The sequence below is a fragment of the Falco biarmicus genome, chromosome 13 (genome assembly GCF_023638135.1).
Source record: "Falco biarmicus isolate bFalBia1 chromosome 13, bFalBia1.pri, whole genome shotgun sequence".
NCBI classification, from domain to species: domain Eukaryota; kingdom Metazoa; phylum Chordata; class Aves; order Falconiformes; family Falconidae; genus Falco; species Falco biarmicus.
Window position 1 is genome coordinate 12,231,159 of NC_079300.1, and position 22,398 is coordinate 12,253,556.

The 22,398-nt window shown below is 66.9% G+C and overlaps 1 protein-coding gene across 10 annotated transcripts; it reads right to left on the reverse strand.

Moving 5' to 3' along the window:
• Positions 1–256: 256 nt before the first annotated feature.
• TNK2 (tyrosine kinase non receptor 2) lies at positions 257–21,736 on the reverse strand. 10 transcript variants are annotated; one of them, XM_056357864.1, is made up of 17 exons: positions 21,280–21,736; positions 18,804–18,928; positions 11,523–11,700; positions 11,298–11,368; positions 9,877–10,089; positions 9,632–9,784; positions 9,173–9,450; positions 8,969–9,095; positions 8,727–8,873; positions 8,263–8,357; positions 5,236–5,430; positions 3,668–3,759; positions 3,104–3,148; positions 1,441–2,756; positions 891–986; positions 675–802; positions 257–564 (listed from the first exon to the last, which is right to left on the reverse strand). In XM_056357864.1, the coding sequence occupies exons 3-17, from the start codon at positions 11,683–11,685 to the stop codon at positions 558–560; spliced, it is 3,126 nt and encodes a 1,041-aa protein (XP_056213839.1). In that variant the 5' UTR covers positions 11,686–11,700; positions 18,804–18,928; positions 21,280–21,736; the 3' UTR covers positions 257–557. The 10 variants fall into 10 exon arrangements, with proteins under 10 accessions (XP_056213839.1, XP_056213833.1, XP_056213840.1 ...); XM_056357858.1 differs by lacking the exons at positions 18,804–18,928; positions 21,280–21,736 and adding exons at positions 15,516–15,813; positions 15,949–16,787; XM_056357865.1 differs by lacking the exon at positions 18,804–18,928.
• Positions 21,737–22,398: the final 662 nt, after the last annotated feature.

The window sequence follows — 22,398 nt, forward strand, 5'->3', positions numbered from 1 at the left end:
GCCATCACCGGGGGTGTCTAGGGATGTCTAGAGGTGTCGGTGTCATACAGCTCTCTGGGGATCCCCGGCGCCTGCTGGGCACCAGAGCACACAGGCATCCCCCTCCTGGGCATCCTGCACCTGGGCACCATCCCTGGGCAGGTCCCGCCGGTGACAGTCCTGGCTGCTGGCAGGGAGGAACTGGCACCCATAGAGACATGGCCTGTCACTGCGCGTTGGCAGGGATGAACCTGGGAGATGGCCACAGGCATCCTCCTCTGCTCCATAGAATATTTTTTATATATATATATATAATATATATTAAAATTACATTTCTCTTTACAAAAACAATTCAACAAGGGGCCAGGGGACAGAGCCCAGTGCCGAAGCCAGGGTGCAGACACCCCCACAAGCCTGGGGTGCTGGTTAGGCTCCCTTATGGGGTGTCCCCATCCCCTGAGCAGGGGCTCAGTCCAGAGTCCAGCAGCAGGTTGCGTGGATGGGGGTGGGCACCAACAGGGTGGCCCCATGGTGAGATACCTGCTCCGGATCCAGCACAAATCGCCTTGTCTCTGCTGTCACCGCCTGTAAGGAGAAGAGAGGACATGAGCTCAGAGGGGTGATGGTGCCAGCTGGCCAAGAGCAGCATGGCATGGAGACACCCCCGCCCCCCGCAATAAAACCTCTGCCCCTACTTCTGGCGGGCGGTGCTGTAGGGATCAAGGAGGTGGGAGCTGGCCTGAGCCAGGTTCCAGTCGAACATCTCCAGCACCCGGTGGCACTCCACTCGAGACTTCAGCCCCAGGCAGAAGAGCTGCTCCACCTGCAAGGGGAGAGGGCAAGTGAGGGGGATGACAGGGGTGCTACACGTCTTGCGGGAGCCAAGGTGGGAGGACAGGGGTGTGTGGTACCTTCAGGTACTGGATGGCCCGTTGGACGCTCCAGCCGTGGTTCTGCAGGGCTGCCTGGCACTCCTCGGTGGTCACACCATGCACCGTGTCCTGCACCTGGGGGGAGCTTGTGGTCAGTGCCTGCCCCCACCTCTGGGCAGGGAGGAGCCTGTGGCTGGAGTAAGGGGGCACTGAGGCTGCCCCCAACCCTGGCTCTGTTCCTGGGGAGCACTGTCAGCATGGAGCTGGGACCATCCACAACCCTGGGATCTTCAGCCTCTCCTAGGCTTGTGTGCAGACTCCTGGCCACCACAGACCCAGCCCAGAGAGCCCAGGAGGACAGCAGTGACAGTCACCTTCCTCCACCCCTCCCGAAGGCCGTGGGTAGGGTGAATTTGTGTTGAAGGGGTAATTCTGGAGTTGTAGTGACACTTAGGTTCCCCAGCACATCTAGGGACCCCTTGCAGCTAATCCCCCGGGGCTGAACTTCAGGAAACAGAGGCACAGAGTGGGGCTGGCTCTTGCGCAAGCAAGGCCATCGTGTCCCCTCTTGCTCACAGATGCCACTTACCAGCCGGATCTTGTCGGCAGGGCGGCAGCCATCCGGCCCATCATAGACGATCTTCTGGAGGCTGCAGGAGGCTTTCACTAGGCACTTGGGCCCAGGGTTGCTGTTGTTGGAGGAGAAGTTGGCCTTGCAGTCTGGCGGCGGCTGCTGTACCATGGGACGGACAGTGGCTGTGGTGACCAGGCGGGATGCTGGCACCTCCTCAGGGCTTTTGGCCTCCTTGAAAAACTTCTCATACTTGTCCAGGTAGGCAGGGCGCTCAGGCAGCAGGTAGTAGTGGGTGCTGCTGACCTTCTGCCCATCCTTCACGATGGGCAGGATGCAGGGTCCCTTGGAGCAGTCCTTGCCCTGTGCCTGGATGACCTTGGGGGTGGCATACTTGGGGTCAAGGGCGAAGCTCTGTGTGGTGGGCATGGGCTTCCCTGGCGAGGTGGAGAGGCAGGAACAGAGGGCGGCACGTTGCTGGGGGGAGCCCACCTGCAGGGCCATGGGGCTGGGTGTCCGGGAGGTGGGCTGTGACAGTGGGTCCCGTGGGGGAATCTGGGGCGGCCGGTCTTCCTCGCCCCCCGAAGCTGGGGAAAGCTCCCCCGACCAGCGCCCAGGCTCATTGCGGCGTAGGGGCCGGGGTGGGATGGGGACACGGGGTGGGATTTGGGGCTTGTCATCGGTGGGGACAGCCAGTCCCAGCGGGACATTGAGCCTCTTCATGCACTCCTGCTGCAGCTCCTCAAAGAGCTCGGTGGTCTGCGTCATGCTGGGCTGTTTGGTCTCCTTGGGGGGCAGGAACAGGTTGTCCTCCAGCACTGGTCCCCGCTCGCTCTCATCCACAAAGCCATAGTTGGTCTTGCCCCGCCGGCTTGGGGGGCTGGTGATGGAGCAGACTTCAAAATCATCCTCGTCCTGTGCCACGTCATCATAGGCAGGTGGTGGAGGTAAAGGGCGGGCATCCCAGTCCACCACCGGTGTGGGGTGGAGGGGCCGGGGTAGCGCCCGTGTGGGGCTCTGTGGTGGGGTCTTGTCCAGTAGGGAGAAGGCCTCCATGGCCAGCTTGGCCAATGATGGGGCTGTCAGCTCCCCCACTGGCGAGGGGCTACCTTGGGGCACTTCCTCCCCAAAATCGATGAGAGTCACCTCTCCGCCTGTTGGCCCCTCGCTTGCCAGCCGGCCAGGTTGCCGCTCGCCCACCTTGGTGCCTGGTACCCGTGCCGATGGCTTGGCCGGTCGCAGACCCTTCCCTGTGCCTGGCTTCTTCAGGCAGAGCTTCCGGAGACCCCCCGGCAAACCCTCTTCCTCCTCACTGACAGGGTCGTAGCAGGGCTCTAAGGGGAGACAGAGAGGAATGGTGAGGGTCCGGGACCCATCCCTGGGGTGCAAAGAAGGGCATCTACATCCCCAAGCCCCCAGATCACCCCATAGCTTCAGCCACCTTTGCTCCCCCCCTGGGCACCGCAATGGACACCAGGGCGGGGGCCAGGGGGCTGCAGGGTGGGAAAGGGCAGGGTACCCCAGGCTGGCCACCCTGCTCCACATTTGTGTCCCCACCACAGATGCCATCACCCATAGGTGCACAGCAGTACCCCAGGGGCAGAGGGGACAGAAGGAGCTAAGAAAGAAAAGAAGGGGGGCACAAAAGAGGGAGAGCAGCACCTCAAAGAGCCCAACTTACTGGTGAGCAGGACGGCAGGCTGAGGCGGGCGCGGAGGTGGTTGCCCTGCGGAAGAGAGAGCCCGAGAGGAGGGGAGACACAGGGTGAGCGCGTGGAGCAAGTGGCAGCCAGAGTGCTTATTAGCAGGGCGCATGCTTCGTCGTGTCCCCTGTCACCAGTGGGGTGTGGGAAGGATGTGGTGGGCAGCCCCGCCAAGGGAAAATTGCAGGTTTAGAGGGGCTGCTGCACACACCCAGCCCCTACGCTCCCTCCCTGTGGCAGCTCCGCTAAGGTCCCCTGTACTGGGAAGCCCAGCTGTAAGACGCTGGGAGGGGACAAGGGACCCAGATGAAGGGCAGCAGGGCAGAGTCCAGCCAGGCAGACCCATGGGCCACCCAGGCTGCTGGCAGTGGCATATAGCCAGGTGACAACGTGCCCTGTCACCCCAGCTCCCCTGGGCTGCAAAAAGCAAGCGGCAGCAGAGAGACAGAAAGGAGAAGGTCCAGCCCATCACCCTGGCACCAGGGCACAGACATGGGGGCTTCATGCAGCCGATGGCCAGGGGGAATGGGAAAAGCCGCTCACTTTTAGCCCTGCCTGGAAGCTGTGTGGGTCTGGCAGCACTTGGGTCCACACCTAAAATGTCAGGAGGGTCCATGGGATTTCCCAGGTAGAGCCTGTGGGAAGAGAGAAGAGCACCTGGGGGTCAGTGGGGGCCCCGCACCCTGTCCCTTGGAACACCCCACAGCCCCTCCACCACACACCATGCCCCAGTCAGGACCACTGGGGCACCACACCCCAGAGGCTTTCAGTGCTGCGGCACAGAGCCTGGTGCCGTCCTGGTCCTGGTGTCACCCATCCCTCTCTGGCTCCACGCGCGTGACGCACCGTACCCAGGGGATCGCAAGCAGGGTGCCATGCCCAGGGCACTGGCGCAGGGTGCGGTGCCTGGGACACACCCCCAGCACTGGGGTGCTGCGGCACGATGCTGTGCCCAGGGCACGGCGCCCCAGTATGGCACGCCGGTGGGGTGCCGGGAGGCCCGGGCGAGCCACCGCAAGCCAGGCACGGTGAGGCAGGGAGCCGGCGGGAGCCGGTGCAGCCCGAAGGCCTGGGCGTGTGCCGGGCTCGGTGTTCTCGGCGGCCCGGGCAGCACGTACCCAGCGCCTGTGCCCACGCAGCGGGGCGCGGGGAGGCCTGCCGGGGCACGAGCCAGGTCCGCGCGCATGGCGCCTCCGTTCAGCCCTCCGGGGGCTGCCGGCACAGCCCATGGCACAGGGTGTCGTGATGGGGTCAGCCTGGGACCGAGGGCACCGGCAGCGGGATGCCGAACAGCAGTGGGGATCACGATCCCAGGGGACGTGCTGAGCTCAGCACAGGAGCTGGCTCTTCCCAGCAGGAGCTTTCCAGGCTTTGAAATCCTATCCTGCCCCCCACACACAGCCCTCCCACGGCCCCCCAGCTCAGCGCTGGCAGGCACCCCCCATGCCCTCTGCCCTGCGCCAAGGCACCCCTGCCCACTGTCCCCCTGCACCCAGCACCCACGCTGGGCATGGCCAGTCCCACCTGGCAGGGGGGCATGGGCACCTGACCCCCCACCATCACAGACCAACCGGAATGTCCCCTGGTGCAGCCGGAAGGAGGTGGAGGGAAGAATTTTCATCGATTTTTTTTCATGTTTTGCTTTTTAGAAGTCATGCTGTTAAAAGCGTGGGGCTGGGCTGCACCCCCACCCCGCTGCTTCCCTCCACGCAGGTGCTGAAAGGCGCGCGTTTAGCAGCCCTGTGACACTCCAAAAGCGTTGGGGTAACATGGCCACCTCCGGAGCAGTGCCTAAAGGTGTTTCCCCACCCTGGGACAGCCACGAGGGGCTGCAGGGCTAGGAAAAGGGGCTCCTCCCTGGGACAGCCCCCCACAAACACAGCAGCCCCCCATGTCCCTGACCCTATTAGTAAGGAGAGGCGAGGGAGTTAGTCCAGCCGCAGGAACCCTACCCGGAGCCACCATCCCCAGTACAGCAGGAGGGAAGAGATGCTTCACAAGCCGGGGGGGCAGTGGGGGGGGATCAAGCTGTGCCTCGCTGCCATGCCCGGCGAGCAGCAGGGAAGGCAGGGATCAGGCAGGGAATGCAGAGAAGACAAAAAGTTTCTTACTCATCAATTTTATCGGGAAACCCCCAGCAGTGCTGCGGGTTGGTGTCTCCATGGCCTGTGTGGATGAAGCTGTTTTTAAGCGGCTGGCTGATGTCGTGGGCCGACAGCCCTGCCACCGAGGTCACCGTGTTTCGGGGGAACTGGCCCACTTTTAGGGTCCGCTTATTCTGACCCCGCCACCAGTAATTCTCGGCCCTAAGGAATAAAAAGGACCTTGTTACTGATGAGGGGATGGCAGAGGGACACTCACCTGTCCCAGTGACAGGGGAGGAGGCGAGGTGACTCATTCAAGTCCATGCAGGCAAGGTGGTGGCACAAGGGGGAAGGGAACCCAGGCACTCAGGATCCCAGCCCCGTGACAGCAGCATGCTCTGCCTCCCACCCAGCATGGCCCCTGCATCAGGTGGTGCTGGGGATGTGGGTGGTGGGGAACAAAGCTCCCCACTTGTGCCCAGAAAGATGTGCCTCTTCCTTCCCTCAGCGGCCCCAAACTATGCAGGAGCCTTGGGGTGATGCCTTCACCGAGCTGCTCACCACTAGTCCCCCTGCATCCCACGCAGCCAAGGACGGCACAGGGGACACACCTGGGGGTCCCACGATGAACCCTGAAGTATCCCAGTCCCATGGGGGAAACTGCCGGGGGGGACAGGGGACTGTGGGGTCTCCCTCGCTCTCTTCCTACATTATTGGTGAGCCCCATGCAGGCTGGTGTGGGCAGGGGGAGATGGGCAGGCAGCGGGACTCAGGCTGTGAAACCTCCTGGAGGCACCCGAGTGGGCCAGGCCACCTTGGGGTGCTGGTCCCCAGTGTGCCGCAGGAGCCGTTCAGGAGCTGCCTGTTTCAGGATGCAGCCACCTCTGGGGCAGGGGAGGCACGGGGTGGTCACCTAGCCCAGGAGAACTGGCGTGGGGGGTGGGGGGGGATAGGGAAGGTAGGGGCCAGGGGAGGACACCCCAAGCTGTGCCCCCCACCCAACATCGTGCCAAACGACTGCGGGGGGGTGTGTGTGCTGTGACCCTAACCCACCCTCCTCGCTGTCTGCCAGGGCCCTGCTGCCCACGGGCAGGGCAGGGGGCGGCGGGCGGTGTGCGGTGCCAGCCCGGCGAGGCTGGCACGGGCCCGACGGTTTCCTGGAGTCACCTGTGAGTCACCCCCGGCCACCAGCTCAGCCCTTTTCCTGTTTACCTTTCCCGCTCGCCGCCAGCCAGCCGCCTTACTCAGCACCGGGACCCCTCGGCGAGAGGGCGGCAGAGCCCAGCCGGTATCGGGCACCCCCCTCACCCCGACGGGACCGGGGGTGGCACGGCTCTCCGCCCCGGGAGGTCCCCTCCGCTCGCCCTCCCGGCACGGCTGCATCCCGCCACAGGGATGCTGTGGCCGGGCCGGCCCCTCCGCTCCCCGCCTCGTCCCACCGGCTCCGGGTTCGGACCCCCGGCACAAACCCGCTCCGGCCCTGCCCCAGCCCCCCCCCGCGGCCGGCTGGGTCCCCGGGGGGGACTTCCAGGTAGGTCGCTGCTCCTGCCCACACACACGTACGCACGCCCGGCGCCCGCCGAACGACAGGCAGGGGCTTGAAAAGGGGTGGGGGGTGTTTACGGTGCCCCGGGCGGCCTCGGCGGGGCCGGATGCGGCCCCCTGGAGGAGCCCCCCGCACCCCCCCCTCCCGGCCCGGGCATCCCCGCCGGCAGCGCGGTGGGGGGCAGCCGCCCGCAGGGAAACTGAGGCACGGGGAGGGGGCTCCCCTACGGAAGCAACCGGCAGCCGCTGGGGCTCCTGCCACCGCTCTCGGCTGCAGAGCCCACCCCGTCGGCCCGGACCCTGCACCCCCAAAACGTGCCGATCAGAGCCCACCGGGGACCGGCGTCCCCCGGGGAAACTGAGGCAGGGGAGGCTGCGCCCCGGCTCCACCGCGCTCCCGGCCCTCCCCGACCCGTCGGCATCCCTCAGCGCGGCCACGGTCCCCCGTCCCCACGCTCCGCGGTTCACCTGGGGCCGGCGGCGGGGCGGGGGGCCGCGGGAGCGGGACCCCCGACCCGGCCGTGATGCGGCGGCGGGGACGATGCAGGCGCTCTGGCGCGTCCGCGCCGCCCTCCGCCGCTCCCTCCCTCCCTCCTTTCCCTCCCTCCGCCGACGCCGCTTCCCTTCCCCTCCCCTCCCCTCCCTGCAATTAAACCGCCAGACCCTGGGCAAGAGTCATCCCTGGCGGCGGCCGCGGAGAAAGCCGGTCCCTGCAGACACACAAATCCGGCCTGATTCACCCCGGGCCGTGACTAACCGCGGGGAGCCGGCCCGCGGCGGGGAGGGGCAGGACGGAGCCTCTCTCCTCACCCCCCGGGGCCGGTGGGGCCGGCCTCCCTTGCGCCAGCAGGGCAAAGGGACGCTGAGCTCCCCTGGGGGGGTCCTCGCTGTCCCCAAGCCGGATATGTGGGAACAACGAAGGTCCCCCCAGTCCGCAGGTGCCCCAGGGCTGTGGAGGGGGGGTGGCCGTGCCCTGGGGTGGGTGGCAGTGACAGAGGAGCGAAGCCCATGGCAGCACAGGGGGTTACTGTGGCACCGAGCCCCACAGTGCCTCTCCCAGCCATGACAGCTGCGCGTCCCCAGGTGCTGGTGGCACATCCCCACCGCCATCACTGGGCAGCACCCCTGGGGTGCGCTTCCCCAGGGCAAAGCCACAGGCACAGCGGGGTGAGTCGGGGGGACAGACAGTGTGGGCTGTGACCCCCGCACCCTGGTGGCCCCGTGGTACTGTGGTGCCTGGGGGATTGCACACCCCCCAGGGGAGCCAGGGCACTCTGCCTGCCCGCAGCGTACACAGCCGGGTGTGCTGGAAGGGGCAGAGCCCCCCCCGCATGCCATCAGCTGCTCCCCACAGCTCTGCCAGTGCCGACAGTCTCCCCCTTCCTGGGGTCCCTTGTCCCCAATGAGGCTGGCAGTCCTGAAGCTGCCAGCTGGTCTGTGCTTTGCCATGCAATACCTGCTGCCCCCCACCCGGCCATGCGGTAGCTGCCCTCCCACCCTGTGCAATACCTGCCCTCGATGACAGTGATGATGTCGTTCATCTGGATGTGCAGCTTGTCAGGCTCCTCAAAGTCCTGCAGCGCCCTCATGTCAGTGGGTTGGGCCTGGGGGGAGAGGGGGGGTGAGGACAGGGGACACAGCCCCCTGCGTACATCCCTGCCCTGTTCTGAGGCCAGGCCCAACCCCACACAGGGCAGGGGAGTGCCAAAAATAGGCAAGAGACAGTATCACCACTCCCAGCCCCTCCTCAGCTGTGACATCTCTGGGATGGGCGAGGGCAAGGTGGCACTCAGGGTCCTCCCGATGACATGACCACACCACCAGCTGCCACCTCCCAGCCTGCAGGGCTGCCTGACCTGAGCCCCCCAGCATCACCTCCTGCCTTGGTGATACCCTTAACCCTGCCCATGCCTGAGCAGAGCCGGTGGAGAAGGCTGCCAGGGCTCCTGTCCCCCGGACCCCACCTCACCCACCTCCACCAAGAAGTCCCGCAGAGCCACAAAGGTGGGTCGGTCCTCGGGCTTGTGTGCCCAGCACTGCAACATGACATTGTAGATATCCTGGGGACAGTCCTCAGGCCGTGGCAGCCGCTCACCCTCCTTGTCTATCTTGTGCAGGATCTGTGGGGCAACGGGTGCTGTCAGGGGGTCCCAGGTCCCCCCCCAGCACTACCAGGGTGAGCGGGGTGGGGGGCAGGTCCCTGCTGTGCACCCACCTGGCTGCCGTTGAGGCCGATCCAAGGCTCCTGCCCGTAGGTGAACATCTCCCAGAGGGTCACCCCAAACATCCAGGTGTCGCTGGCATGGGAGAAGGTGCGTGTCTTCAGGCTCTCAGGAGCACACCTGTGCAGAGAAGGACATGAACATCAGAAGGTCGTGGGTGCTGCACCCCCAGGTCCCCCTCCCTCCCCACAGCTCACCAGGCAAAGGGGACTTTGCGATGTTCCTGCATCACGTAGTGGTCATCATTTTTGGGCAGGGCCCGCATCAGCCCAAAGTCCCCAATCTTGACCAGCTCGTTGGAGGCCAGCAGGATGTTGCGTGCGGCCAGGTCACGGTGGATGAAGCGCTTGGACTCCAGGTAGGCCATGCCCTTGGCCACCTGGATGGCATACTGGCAGAGGGTGGAGATGAGGAAATGACCCTGGTTCTTCCGCAGGCGGTCCAGAAGGGAGCCCAGCGGGGCCAGCTCTGTCACCTGGGCCACGGGGAGGGGACAGCAGGTCGGTCAGGCTAGGGGCTGTCCAGCCTTCTTGTGGCCCACTGAGGATGCCAGTGGGAGGACTCCAGGTACAGACCCAGCCTGACTTTGGTAACCCCACCACACGGGACCCCACCACAGGGCAGTATCGAGGTCAGCCCCGTCCCCCCACACTCACCATCTTCATGGGGTGGGAGAGCACCACGCCATAGAGGCGGATGAGGTTCCTGTGGTCCAGGGAGTGCATGGCGTTCACCTCCCGGATGAAGTCGTCCAGTGCCTCTGGCTGGCTCAGCACATCCGTCTTGAGGCACTTCACTGCCACATTCAGCTACGGCCAAAAGTGGGGATGAGCCCCAAAGCATCTTCCCCCTACTGCAAGATGGTCCCACTGCCCCCCCCTCACCATGAGCAGCCCCTCACCGTCTTGCCAGCAGGCGTGCACCACTCGCCGCGACGCACAACACCAAAGGAGCCATCACCCAGCTTCTCGAAGAGTGAGAGGTCCCGCTCCCGCACAAGGCAGGTGAGGGAGTGCTGGCCCCCAGCTTCGGGGGGTGGTGGTGTGGGGGGCTTGCGGAAGGTGCTCTGGGGCTGGGGCTGCAGCTCCGACTCAGGGCGCTTCCCGCTGAACACCTGTGGACACAGAGCAGGTGAGACCTGGGTGCAGAGATGCCCCAAGCCCTTGGGTCTGAGAGGGAGCAGTGCTGGGACCACCCCCTGCCTGGGTTGTACACTCTGGAAACTAATGATGACCGCTCCCCGGTGATGACCCAGGGCAGGCTGGCTGCTGGAGCAGGCTCTGCTCCTCCAGCTGCTTGCACGCTGAGCTGCGATCTGTGTGGAGGGAAGGGGCTGTGCCTCTCACAGCAGCCCCGGCAAACCGGGCCGGTAGCTGGAGGGCCCTGGGCACTCCTTGGCCAGGCTTCGGCCACATGATGTGTCCCAGCACAAAGCCATGAGAAATCTCCAGCTTGGGCCGAGTGTGGTGGCATACCCCTGCAGTGACATGGGCCTTGCAATATGCACTGCTGCCACTGTCAGCCCAGAGGGGACAGAGATGGGCTTTTCCCCCAGCCAGGACAGATGATGTGCCCCATGGGACATGGGTCCATCCCAGCCTCAGCAGCCAGGACCCGTGTGGGGTGTGCAGAGCTGGGCTGGCACATGGCTGGGCTGGGAGGTGGCATTTCTGTGCCCAGTGCGAGGCTGAGTAGCCTTCTACTAAAAGTCTGTCTCATCCCTGTCCCAGCCCAGATGAGTCACACAGGGGAGAGGCCATGACCCAGTGCCCAGCTGGCAAGCACCCTGCTCATTTTTGGGGTGCAAGGTGTCGGGTGGTGCCAGCAGCACAAGCTCTGGATGGGACCGCATCAGGGGCATATGTAAGCATCCCAAGGTCCCCTGCCCCAGTCACACAGGCTGCAAGCACAAGATTGTGCCCCCTTGCTGCAAGGCAGGGGTGGGCAGTGGGCTGGGCAGTGCTGCTGCCCACAGAGCTCGCTGGGGCAAGATGCACAGGCTCTGTGGCTTGTTAACTGCAAACGAGCTGCCTGGCAAAGAGGCAAAAAACATGAGAGGAATGAAGTTCCCAGGTGCCGTGGTGGCAGGGCTATCCTTCGCTGGGAAGTGACCCAGGACCCTGTGGGGGACTGGGGTACATGCTGGCAGGGTCATGCCACAGGCAGGGTATGCATGGCAGGGGCTTCTGCCCATCTCCCTGCCAACCCCCAGGGACCAGTGGCGCGAGGAGAGCCAGGCACTGGGGAAGAACACGAGGACAGGTCCAGCTTCTCCCGCCTGCCTCCGTTTCCCTGCCACACCTGCCCTTCTCCCATCCCTACCTTGCTCATCCAGGATTTCCGCTTGCACATGGCCTTCCTTCGCTTCACCGCCTCCCACAGCCGCCGCTGGCCTGCAGGACACAGGGACGCAGTGACTGTCACTGACCCAGCATTGAGTTGTAATCCCCTCCAGCCCCATGGACCGCATGCTCCTCTGGGGTCCCCAAAAGATGCTGTGCAGCCAGCCTGGGATATGGGGGGAGGTTTGGGGGGGGACATACGCACCAGGGCGTCCCATGCCGATCTTCTCCAGATCCTCATTTTTGACGTACTCGAAGTGGGAGAGGCGGGTGACATTGAGCTCATCCCGGATGCGCAGAAAGTACTGCTGCAGCTGCAGCTCGGTGAGCAGCTCCAGCAGCCAGTCCGTGCCCTCCTCCGCCTGCATGCTACAGCTCAGCCTCTGCTGGGACACCACAACAGGTTAGGGGGTGACCCTGCCCCACTCTGCTCTGCCCCATCCCCTCTTGGGGACTCATTTGGAGGGGCTAAGAACCAAGGCTGGGGTACAGCCTTGGTAGGGTATGAGGGATGCTAGCAGGACTCCTCTTCTGAGCCTGTCCCCAGCTCCCCAGGGGCACTGGCAGAGGCACCCACCCCATCAGCAGGACCCCCAAGGACAGGCAGGGACCCCTGCTCTACCCTATCATGCCCACAGAAACAGCAACCCACCCCTCTGCTCCAGCACAGGCTGTCCCCAGACAGTGGTGCCAGGGACACAGTAGGTGGCAGAGCCTCAGGATGGATGTACCCAGCAGCTGCCCCCAGCTGAGGGGCAACCCATGCCTGGCCCCATGCCTGCCAGCTGGAGGGGTCGACTGGCAAGGGGACAGCTGTCCCCAGCAGGGATAGCCAGCCACCTTGGCACTGCCATTCAGCCCCTGGCATCCCTGCACACCTGACTGGGCTGCAGCACAGACCCATGGTGGGGCAGGTCCCCTCTGCCACAGCTGGTGGTGGCATCCCAGCAGGCAGCCACACGGTGGGGGCAGACAGGGACATCAGGGCCTCTGGGGGGTCCTAGTGCCCCAGGGCTGAGGCACAGGGCACCCCAGCGCTGCTGGTGGCACCCCCCTAGCCATGCCAGGGCACGAGGAGGGAGGGGATGGGGCCGGGTCTCATCTGCTGACCCACATGCCCCTCCTAAATGTCCCCCGCTGCTCCCCATCCTTGCTGTTCCAGCTCTCCCCGTTCTTTCATCACCACCTTTCTGGGAAGGGGCATGGCTCTGCCTCCCGCTGCTGAGAGCCAGAGGGGAGGTGGGACCCCCATCCCGGCCCCACAACACAGCAGCTCCCTCCATCCTCTCCTCTCCCCTGGGAGACGACACGGCCCCCCCGGCATCTTCGCCCCCCGTGCTTGGCTCCCTCGGCTGCGTCACCGCAATTACAGCCCTCGGCACTGGGCTAAAAATACGGCGGGTGCGGCAAGCAGCTGGGCACGGGGGCGCACGGGGGCACGCCGGGGCATGCGGGGCGAAAGCAGCCGCCAGCCTTCGGCATGTGGCCGGGGACAGCCGGTCCCCCGCCCGCAGGCAATGGGGACAGGGCCGGTGACCGCCAGCGCAGGGTCTGCCCGGGGCGGGGGTCAGCACTTACTCGGTAGAGGCGGAAGCGGGTGAGGAAGGGGAAGGATCGGTGCAAAGCCTGGAAGCGTCGCATCCTGCCTGGCTGCCCGCCGCCGGCCCCTGGCACCGCCGATGTCCCTTCCCTGGCGCCGACGTCCCACAGCAGAGCCCGCTCAGCGCAGCTGGGGTACCCGCGGCCCCATCATCTGGGCTACAGAGACGCCCCCCGGGCTCGGCCACCCCATCTATCCCTCCGGAGCGGGCAGGGGGGCTCGGGGCGTCCGCGGCCGGACGCGGGCTGTGGCTCTCCCCCTCCTTCCGTCCGGCTCTCGATCCTCCCGGCCGGCCCTCCCCTTCCCCAACGCAACGGGGCCGGGGCTGGGGGGTGGCAGCAGGCAGGACTGGGGGTCACCTCCCTGGCAGGAGCCGCTTCCCAGGGACCCCCGGCCGGCCGCGGGGCTCGGTCCCGGCCGCTGCCTGCGCGGCGCTCCCCGGGAGGGTTATTTTCGGCCGGGGCTGGGACGCGCGCCCAGGGGGCCGGGCTCCCATCAATGTGCCGCTTTCTCCCTTGTTCGGCGGGCGCCCGTGCCGGCAGCTGGGAGCCTGGACCCCCGCTCCCATTTCCATGGAAACTCGCCCCGGCTTTGGGAAATGCTCCCGGGCCTCAGTTTCCCCCCAGGAAGCGGGGAGGGAGGGAGGAAGAGGAGACATCCGGCTCTCCGCTCCCCCACCGAGGCCACAGGCACGACGCCAGGGCCATGGGCACTGCGGGGGGAGCCGCTGGCTTGGCAAGCACAGCCGCTGCCCAGCTGCCAGCCCCCACGGGGCTGCGCCGTGGGGTGCCACCAGCACCCTGGGGCTTGCCCCCCTTCCCTGGCGGGGCTAGCATCCAAACCCAGCCCCGCCGCCTGCCTGCGGGCTCCCCAGGGAGAACAGCTGGCTGCACCGGCGCGCACAGCATGAGAGAGGACAGACCCACGGCAACCTCGGCTGCAGCCCCCGCCTGCCTGGCTCCCCCAGACCATGCCCATCGCTCCGCCGGCGAGGTGGGAGCCAGGAGAGGGTTAAATGCATCCCCAGGCACAGAGGAACCTCCACTGTGGCTTCCACTGCCGAGGGATCCCAGCTGGCACCCGGCAGCACAGGCACCCAGCACAACAAGCCCATTGACTGGGGACACCCGGGCACGGTGCCCTCGGCACCAACCTCTGCCACGTGCCAGCTCCCCCCTCCCCAGCTCAGGGGAGGCCAGGGATGTGGGGGGTTCCCTGCCCTCCAACGGTGCATCACCTGGTGATGGCACCCGCTGGGACCAGTGCGCTGCTCCCTGTGCCCCAGCCTGCCTGCTGCACACCTGAACCCCAGGTGAGGCTGCCCAGTTCAGTGCCCACACTGGGAGTACTGGTCTCCAAAAGGGAGTGGGGGAACCCAGCCTTGCCCACTGTGCTAAGGGAGGTTCTGTGCCTCAGTTTCCCTCTCTGCAATAGACCCATGGACACAGGGGATGATGCTGCAACCTTGGCTCTGAAGCGGGCAAGCCAACGAGTCCTGCCAACAAACCCCCATCCTGGGCAGGGTCACAGACACCTGTCCAGCCCCCATGATCTGACAGATGGCAGAGGCCTCCAGCACAGCTGCCGCTCAACCCTCTGTGCCCTGCACACGCGCCACGTCATGCACACCCACCCCTGCAGCCCCAGGGATGCACCCTACGTGCAGCGCACCCAGGCTCACATATGGGTGGTGACGACTCTCACGTGCACCCCAGGACCACACAGGCACAACCCTCGGCACCCCGCGTGCCTCCCGCCACCTGCACAACCGCAGCCGCCCCCCCACGCACGCGTCACTTCCATGTACCCCCCCCAGCTACCGCCCTGCCCAGCCGCACGTGCGCCAACACACCAGCACCGCTGCACAGCCAGCGGCAGCACACCGGTCTGCTCCCCCGCCTCCGCCTGATGCACACCTGGAGCTGTCTGCACCCCCACATGCCCACGGGTGCCTGCCCTCGGTGTGGCACACTCCTCACCTCCATGCTTGCCTGGCATCACGCACAGTCACGAACACCTACCTGAGCTGGCACACAAGTGGCCAACCCCCCCCCCCCCCCGCCAATTATTCCTGCCCACAGTAACACCCCAACACCTGCCCCACAGCCCGAGGCAGCTGCACCCTCCACATGCACCTATGTGCTCCCTAGCACCCCCACACAAAGCCTGACACCCCCCACTCTGTGACAGCCCCATATGGGGACAACAGCCTGTGGGATTACCAGTTGGATGCAGTGCTGTGGCCAAGGAACAGCATCCTGTACTGGGCACTGTGCTCCCCCTGCCACCTCCCCGAGCTTTGCCAGGCTCAGCTGAGCTGCGCTGCCGCACACCACTCCCCCGTGCCTCAGTTTCCCCAATAAGCAGCAGCAGGCAACCCCTTTCCCATGGGTCAGGACGGGAGCACAGCCAGGCAGGGGGGTGCCATTCCCATGCCACCCCGGATGCTGCGAGGTACCACAAATGCCAGAGAGGCAAGATGCCATGCAGGGACTCCCCCATGCCAGCTGCCGACACATGCCCCACAGCAGGACCCTGCCCCTCTTGGGCAGCCGGGTGGCCCCCCACTTGTTCCCGCCGCTTCCCCCTAACACTGACCCGCCGGCATGGCATGCCCGGGGCGATGTCCTGCCCGGGGGATGGCATGGGGTGCCCGCTGCCCAGCCGCAGGGCCCGCTGCCCGGTGCTGTCTGAGAAGCTGTGGGGCAGGGGGCCAAGCATCTCCTCCTCCTCCTCGGCGCTGCTCAGGCGCTGGTAGTCGCATCTCTCACCCATGGCCGGGGCGGCGGCAGTGGCTGCGGCACAGTGGCGAGCGGGGGGCTCTGCAGAGACGCCTGCGCCTGCCTGGGGGTGGCGAGGGCTGGAGCCGGGCTTGGGATCACATGGCAGAAAGTTGCTGCAGTTCCGGAAAACAGCAAGAGGGTGAAGGTGACCGTGACAGTGATGGAGGGGAGGGGGGGAATGGATGGAGGGATGCAGAGGAGACAGAGAAAAAAGAAGGGGGGGCAGCCCCTTGAGCGCCCATCCTCACCCCGATCCCAGCCTGGGATCACTGTCTTCCTGCCGGCTCGGCAGCCCAACTGTCCGGCTGCTGTCCCTGTTCCGGCACCCGAGCAGAGAGGTGGTGGCATCACTGCCAGCGCCGGCACTGTGCTGGCAGCCCCTTTCTCCCCACACCCCGGCACGATGCAGCCCACCAGTGGGGATGCGGTGCAGGCAGCTGGGTGGAGGAGCGGGGAGCATCATCAGCAGCCAGGGCCGTGGCAAGCAGGGCAGGTGAGGAGGCAGCCTACTGGGCACCTGCAGAGGGATGGGGGGTGGCTCTGGGGCGGGTAGCATCCCCAGCATCCCTCCCGCTTCCCTGCGCCAGCGGAGGGGGATGGGATGCGCTGGGAAGATGGCTGCTCTGCAGCGACCCGACAGCAGTGGCGCAAGCATGGCAGGGCTGGGAGAGCAGCCAGGCCCCATCGGGCACTGCCAGGATGGGGACCTGGGGGGCATGCCAGGACGACTACTCACTCCCAGGATCAATCCCCTCCCCACACCCCCTCGCAAGGAGCTGGGGGTCTCCTAGACCTCCGCCAGGCACTGCATTGGGCACAGTTCCCAGCAGTGGCAGGTGGCACTGGGAAGCCTCCCCCTAGATGGGGAACCTCCCACCTGCACATGGGGACTGGCCCATACCCCAACACTGCCCCGCCACGGCGCCCCTCGGAGCCCCCTGGGCCAGAGCTGCAACTGGGGGCGGGGGGGGGGGGGTCTGCAGCCCCCCCTAGACCCCTAGGACCTGCCTGTCCTTTGGGGCCTGGCACAGCCCCAGGGACAATTTGCTTCTCATGCCAACACCACGGGGCACAACAACCCATCCCGACCCCTAGAATTGCTCCCACAACCCCCACCCCTTCCCCTACCCCCCCAGCCCCATAGACCCTGGTGTAGCCAGACGAGTGACACCAGGCTGTCACCGTGCTAGGGCAGGGGGCACGAGCCCACTGCACCCCCCCAGAGAAACACCCCCAATCCCGGGGGGGGGGGGGGGGGGGACCGGGAGGGGGCAGCCCCTCGGTAGCTCCTCCTGCCATACCACAGAGGTGAGCTCAGCCGCAGAGCCGAGGCAGGTGAGCCCGCGGCGTGGGAGCAGCCAGCCGCCCCTGCGTGCGGCCCGCCGGCGTCACCGCGCTGGCACGCCACAGGCCGGTGACTGATGCACGTGCTATGCCACCTTCCCTCCGGCCCTGGCTGCCCCGAAACCCTCACCAGCCTGCCCAGTGAGAGCGATGCTGTGGGGTCCCCAAGCAGAGAGGGGATAGCCCCTGTCCTCACAGCCCTGGGCATGGATTCCGGTCACACACCCCCCACGCATCGGGTCCTCCTGACCTGCCCATGCTCAGCTGAAACCCAAACGACGAGGTCCCCCGCAAGCAGACAGATGGCATAGTGCCATGTCATCCCTGACCCAGCTGCCTGCAATTCCCACCCCGGGGGGCTCCCACCACAATGACAGCTGCCAGATGGGGCATGCTGTCCCCAGCCCCCCCCAGGGTGGTGACAGTCACACTGACCACAGGTTATCCCTCCCCTCCCTAGGGACACCAGACCTCCCCAGCCCGCTGGGACACCACGCTTGACCCTGCATCCCTTCCAGCATCCCTGGGGACCAGGGCCACAGCATCCCCAGTGCCCTGCACCCACCCTCCACGCCTCCACCCCCACAGAAGACCCTGGGAAGTGGTGGGTCTCGAAAACAAGCTCCCACAGGGGACAGGGTCTCCCACTCACCTCTGGCACATCACCTTGCTCGCTGTGACAGCCAGCTTGCCACCTTCCTGGTGGCCCTGTCACCTGGAAGTGATCTCACCAGCTGCAACGGCAGCAGGGCGGCTGCGGTGGCACCCCAGGCTGGCTCACTCAGCCCTGGCGGAGCCCCGGGGGCGGCCCCAAATTGCGGTGACACACTCCCCGGCGCAGGCGTGTGGGCACACACATCATGCACATACCCACGCATACAAACACACGCTGCTCTCACCAGAGGTGGGGCTGCCAGCTGCATCCTGCCCACCCCCAGGGATGCTGCTGCCACCCGGCTCCCCGGGAACCGTCCCCAGCCCCTTGCTGGGTTGTGCCACCCCCACATCCCCGCTGCAGGACCCCATACCGGCGGGTGTTTCATCTCCCTCAGTGCTGGCACCTGATGCTGCTTGCTGGGCTGGCTCAGGCAAGCAAGAGGTCTTGGGGGGCCAGCACGGAGGGCTGGCGAGCCCCGCGGTGGGGGTGGCCGGGGAGGCCGGGGTGCCAGGTTCCCCTCCGTTGCCATCTCTGGGCTCCCAGAGCCTGGCCCCATGGCCCAATCCTGCTCGCTGGCACGGACCGTCCCCTGCTCTGAGCCCCTGCCTGCAGCAGTAGCCACCTGGGCAGAAGAGATGCAGGCGGGCGAGGGCCCCTGCACGCCTCCAGAGCCCGGCGCAACCCCAATCCCCTCCGTAAGCCTCTTTCCTCCACTAAATCCCCTCTGCAGGTCGAGCCAGGGCAGGCTGAGCCCGCCTTGCGCCTCCCAACTCCCCAGCGCAGGCAGGGGACAGGCAGGAATTACTGACCCTGCAGCTGATGCCCACCTCAGCCCTGAGCTCTCCCATCAAGGCGGGGACATGGTGTGGTGTTTTGGGGGACAAGCAGGGAAAGCAACACCCCCTCAGCACCCACAGCAGCCTTCCCACGTTGCCTGCCCTGGGCTCCGTGCCCACAGGCAGTGCCAGGGAGGGGGAGAGGACAGCAGGCCTGGCGTCACTGAGCCTTGGCATCACAGAGCTTGGGTGTCAATGCACCCAAGGATGCTGCCCTGGTGGGGACATTGCCGCAGTGCTTGCCACCCCCCCTGCCTCGTCTCACCTGGGGGTCCCGCAGCAGTGTCAGCCCCAACGTCACAGCAAGCTGGGCAGTGTGTGAGGGGGCACGACGTCAGGGCTTAGCCATGGGGCAGGCAGGGCTGTGGTGACACCAGCTGTGGGGTCCCCCTGCGGTGAAGCAGGAAGGAGAGGTGAGGATGGGACCTCCGGCGCAGCACCCCCAGTCTGCCCACCCCTCCAGACTCCCTGGGGGGTAAGGGGTGGGAACATCTCCCCAAACTCAGGGCCAGCCCTGCCCTGCCCAGGCAGCTGAACAAGCCTTTGTGGAGCTGCACCCCCAGCCCTGGGACATGGGTGGGCTTTGCCCCCAGGTCCTGCCAGGGAAGGGGGGCACTAGCAAATGCTCTGAGCCCTGGGTCCAGCCAGCCCCTCTGCCCTAAGGGTGCTGCCAGTGGCACCCCCATCTCTACACCCCTGCAGGACATGCCACTGGGGTAGGCTGCAGCTGGCATGAAATGAGTTTGCCTGGTCTCAGGACAGATGGGCACAAAGCCACGTCCATGCCTCAGCATCTCCCCTCTGTGCTGGGACTCCGGGACGTGGGGGGCTGAAGGCTAAACCCCCGAGTTCCCCAGCACCAGAGCTGAGCAGCACCCTGGCCAGACCATCCAGCATCTGCTAGTCATTAGCACTAATTAACGGCCTAATTAGCCAGGCTGCGGCGTGGGCAGTGGCCCCCCAGGGCTGCTCAGCAGAGGGCTGGAGCAAGACTTTCTCCTTACAGCTTTCCTGCCCCCAGCAGGGGCTGGGGGCTGGGGGGGGGGCAGAGCCCCCTCCTGCCCCCCCCCCAAGCCATATGAGTGGGTAATGCCCCTGGGATGCTTTGCCCCAGGCAGCTGCCATCCCTCGTGGACACAACTGGAGTCAAAACCCCGGTGCTCCAGGGGCAGGATGAGGCCTCTTGCAGAGAAACTGAGGCACAGAGCAAGGTCTGGTCTGCAGGGTGGCAGGGACAGGGGTCAGCTACAAGCCCACAGCAGTTCCTGGTCCTGTGGGAGCTGCTCCTCTGCCCAGGAAGGCCTGTTGGGACAGCAGGCTAGCAGATGCCTGAGGAGGAGGAGGAGGGGAAGCATCGCCAGCCCCCCACCATACCCACAATACCCGCAGGCAGGGCTGGCCCACACCCTGCGCTAACGAATACCGGGCTAATGAGGCCCCAGTAGCTCCAGGGGTTGGTAACAGGTTGCACAGCCTGCACGGCCCCCACCCCTCACCCCTGGGCCCTGGCACGCCAGGATGGGGGCGCAGACGCTGCTTCTGCCCAGCTCCCTTCACGGAGCAGTGGCCTCAGGGCCGACAGCGGGACCAGGGCTTGCACCCTCAGCACTTGGGGTCCATCCTGGACCCCCTCCCTCAAGACAGGCCTGACAGCACAGACCTGCTCAGACACACCCCTCTGGGCAGGTCCTGGTTTTAGGAGAGTTTGCAAAGCCCGGTACTGCAAAACTGTGTTGGAGAGCTTTGCTCTGAGCCAGCTCAGCAAAGGGCTGAGTAAAGGAGGGATGCGTAGGCCCCCAGAACATGCAGCACCCCACAAGAAGGAACCCACCTTGTGGGATGCCAGAGTCCAGCGGTGCTGGGGCACCCCAGGGAACACTGCGCCAAGGCGGCCCCAGGGAGGCGAGTGCGTGGGGAAGCGCAGGAGCCAGGCTCTGCCCCAGCCTGCCCTGCCCAGACAGCCCAGCCCGGCACGGCCTCCAGCCCCTGGCTGGCAGCGGCTCCGTGGGCAGAGACGCTGCAAACCCCCTCCCCAGCTGCTGCTTGCAGAGCAGGTCAGGGGTCTGACTGTGCCGGGAAAGGTCGAGCAGGGTCCTCCTGGTGAGGTGGGATCCTCACCTGGGCTGTCAGCACCACCTTACCAGGTTTAACTTAAAGGTTTTATTAAAGAAAGCAAAACAAAGACCAAAAAGTACCCAAAGGGTCCTGAGCATTTGGAGAAAAACCTGCGGCAATGTGGTGGGATGCAGCCACGGTGCCGCCCGCTGAGCTCCCCGCACCTCAGCTGCTCTGGGTTTCAGCAGCAGCACAACACCCCGAGGCGCGGGGCTGGCCGCAGAGGACAAGGATGCTCTGTTCAGCCCTAGCTCCCACGAGCCTGGGGAAGAGGAAGCAGAGCAAAGCCGCCCTTCCTCCAGGAAGAAAACAAACCTTCCCCCAGCTTCTGCTGCCGTTTGGGAGGGTTCAAGGGCACTGGGCACCCACTCGCACCAGCTCTGCCCTGGCAGGCCCGAGCACAGTGGCCGGGTGTGTGACCTGCTGGCACTCAGCGGCCCTGCGGCACTTGGGCACGATGGCAGCACCAGCAGAGCCCACAGCGCTGCAGGGCACGGTGCCAGCAGCGCCCAGCAAGGCGCAGAGGGCAGACGCCACCCCGGCAGCGCTGCAGTGCCAAGGCCCAAACCCGCCCCCCCCCGACCCTCGCATCTCCCCCCAGCAAGGGGTCGCGCCTCGCTCCTTACCTCCGTGCTCACCGCCACTGCATCCTGCGCCGGGTTTGCAGCGTCACCGCAGGGAGAGGACAGGCACGGTGGCTCCCGGGACAGCCGGCATGCCAGGCAGGATGTGCCCGCCTGCCCGCCGGGGCGGGGTGCGCCGCTCGACGCCGGCGGCGGCCGGGACGCAGGTGGGGTCCCCCGCGGGGCAGCGGGCACCGGGTGCTGGCGACGGCCTCACACCCGGGCAGCCCTGCGGCGGCTCTGCCGGGGCGCCGGGGTCCGTGCGCCGGGGCTGCTGCCGGGGCGCTCCTGCTCCCCCGGGTAGAGCTCGCCCTCCTCCTGCACCCCGCCCCGGGCCTCCCCCTCCTCCTGCCGGCCCCGCCGCACCCACCAGCGGGCGCGGGCTGGGGGGCTCGCCTCCCGCCGCCCCCCGCCCCGCTCCTGCTGTGCCCGCCGGCTCAGGCCCTGCTCCTGCCCCGCTTTGGGGCCGTGCTCCTGCACCCCCCGCACCGCGCCCCGCGCCCGCCGCGGCGGCAGCGCCCCGGGGCTGCCCAACGCTTCCCCCGCCGCCCCCTCCCCCGCGCCCCGCGCCCGCCGCCGCGCCCGGGCCGGCCCCCGCTCCCGGGGCCGCCGCGGCTCCGCGCCCGGCTTGGGGCTGCCGACGGCGGTCACCGGCCCCGGCCGCTCGCCCCACTCCTGCAGGCTCGTCCGCTCCCCCAGCGGCACCCAGTGCCACCGGCCCGGGCCGCCGCCACCCCCCGGCCTCCCGCCGCCTCCCGGCTCCCCGCCGCCGGCGGCCACCAGCTCCTGGCCGCGGGGCAGCGCCCCCAGCCCCGCCTCCTGCACCCCCCGGGAGAAGCCCCCCTCTTCCTGCACCCCCGGGGCCACCCCGCCACCCTCCGGCACCGCCGGGCTCAGCCCCCCGCCTTCCGGCGCCCCCGGGGCTCCGCTCGCCCCCTGCCCCCGGATGGTGCACGCGGTCCCGGCCCCGGGCCCCTCCCCGGCCCCGCACGCTGGGGGAGCCCCTCCCGGGGCCGCCCCCCGCCGCGGCCCCGCCGAGCCGCGCTGCCGGAGCGCCGCCGCCCCCTACCCCGCCGCCGCCGTCGCCGCCTCCTGCCGGCGCGAGCTCCCGGGGCGGCGCGC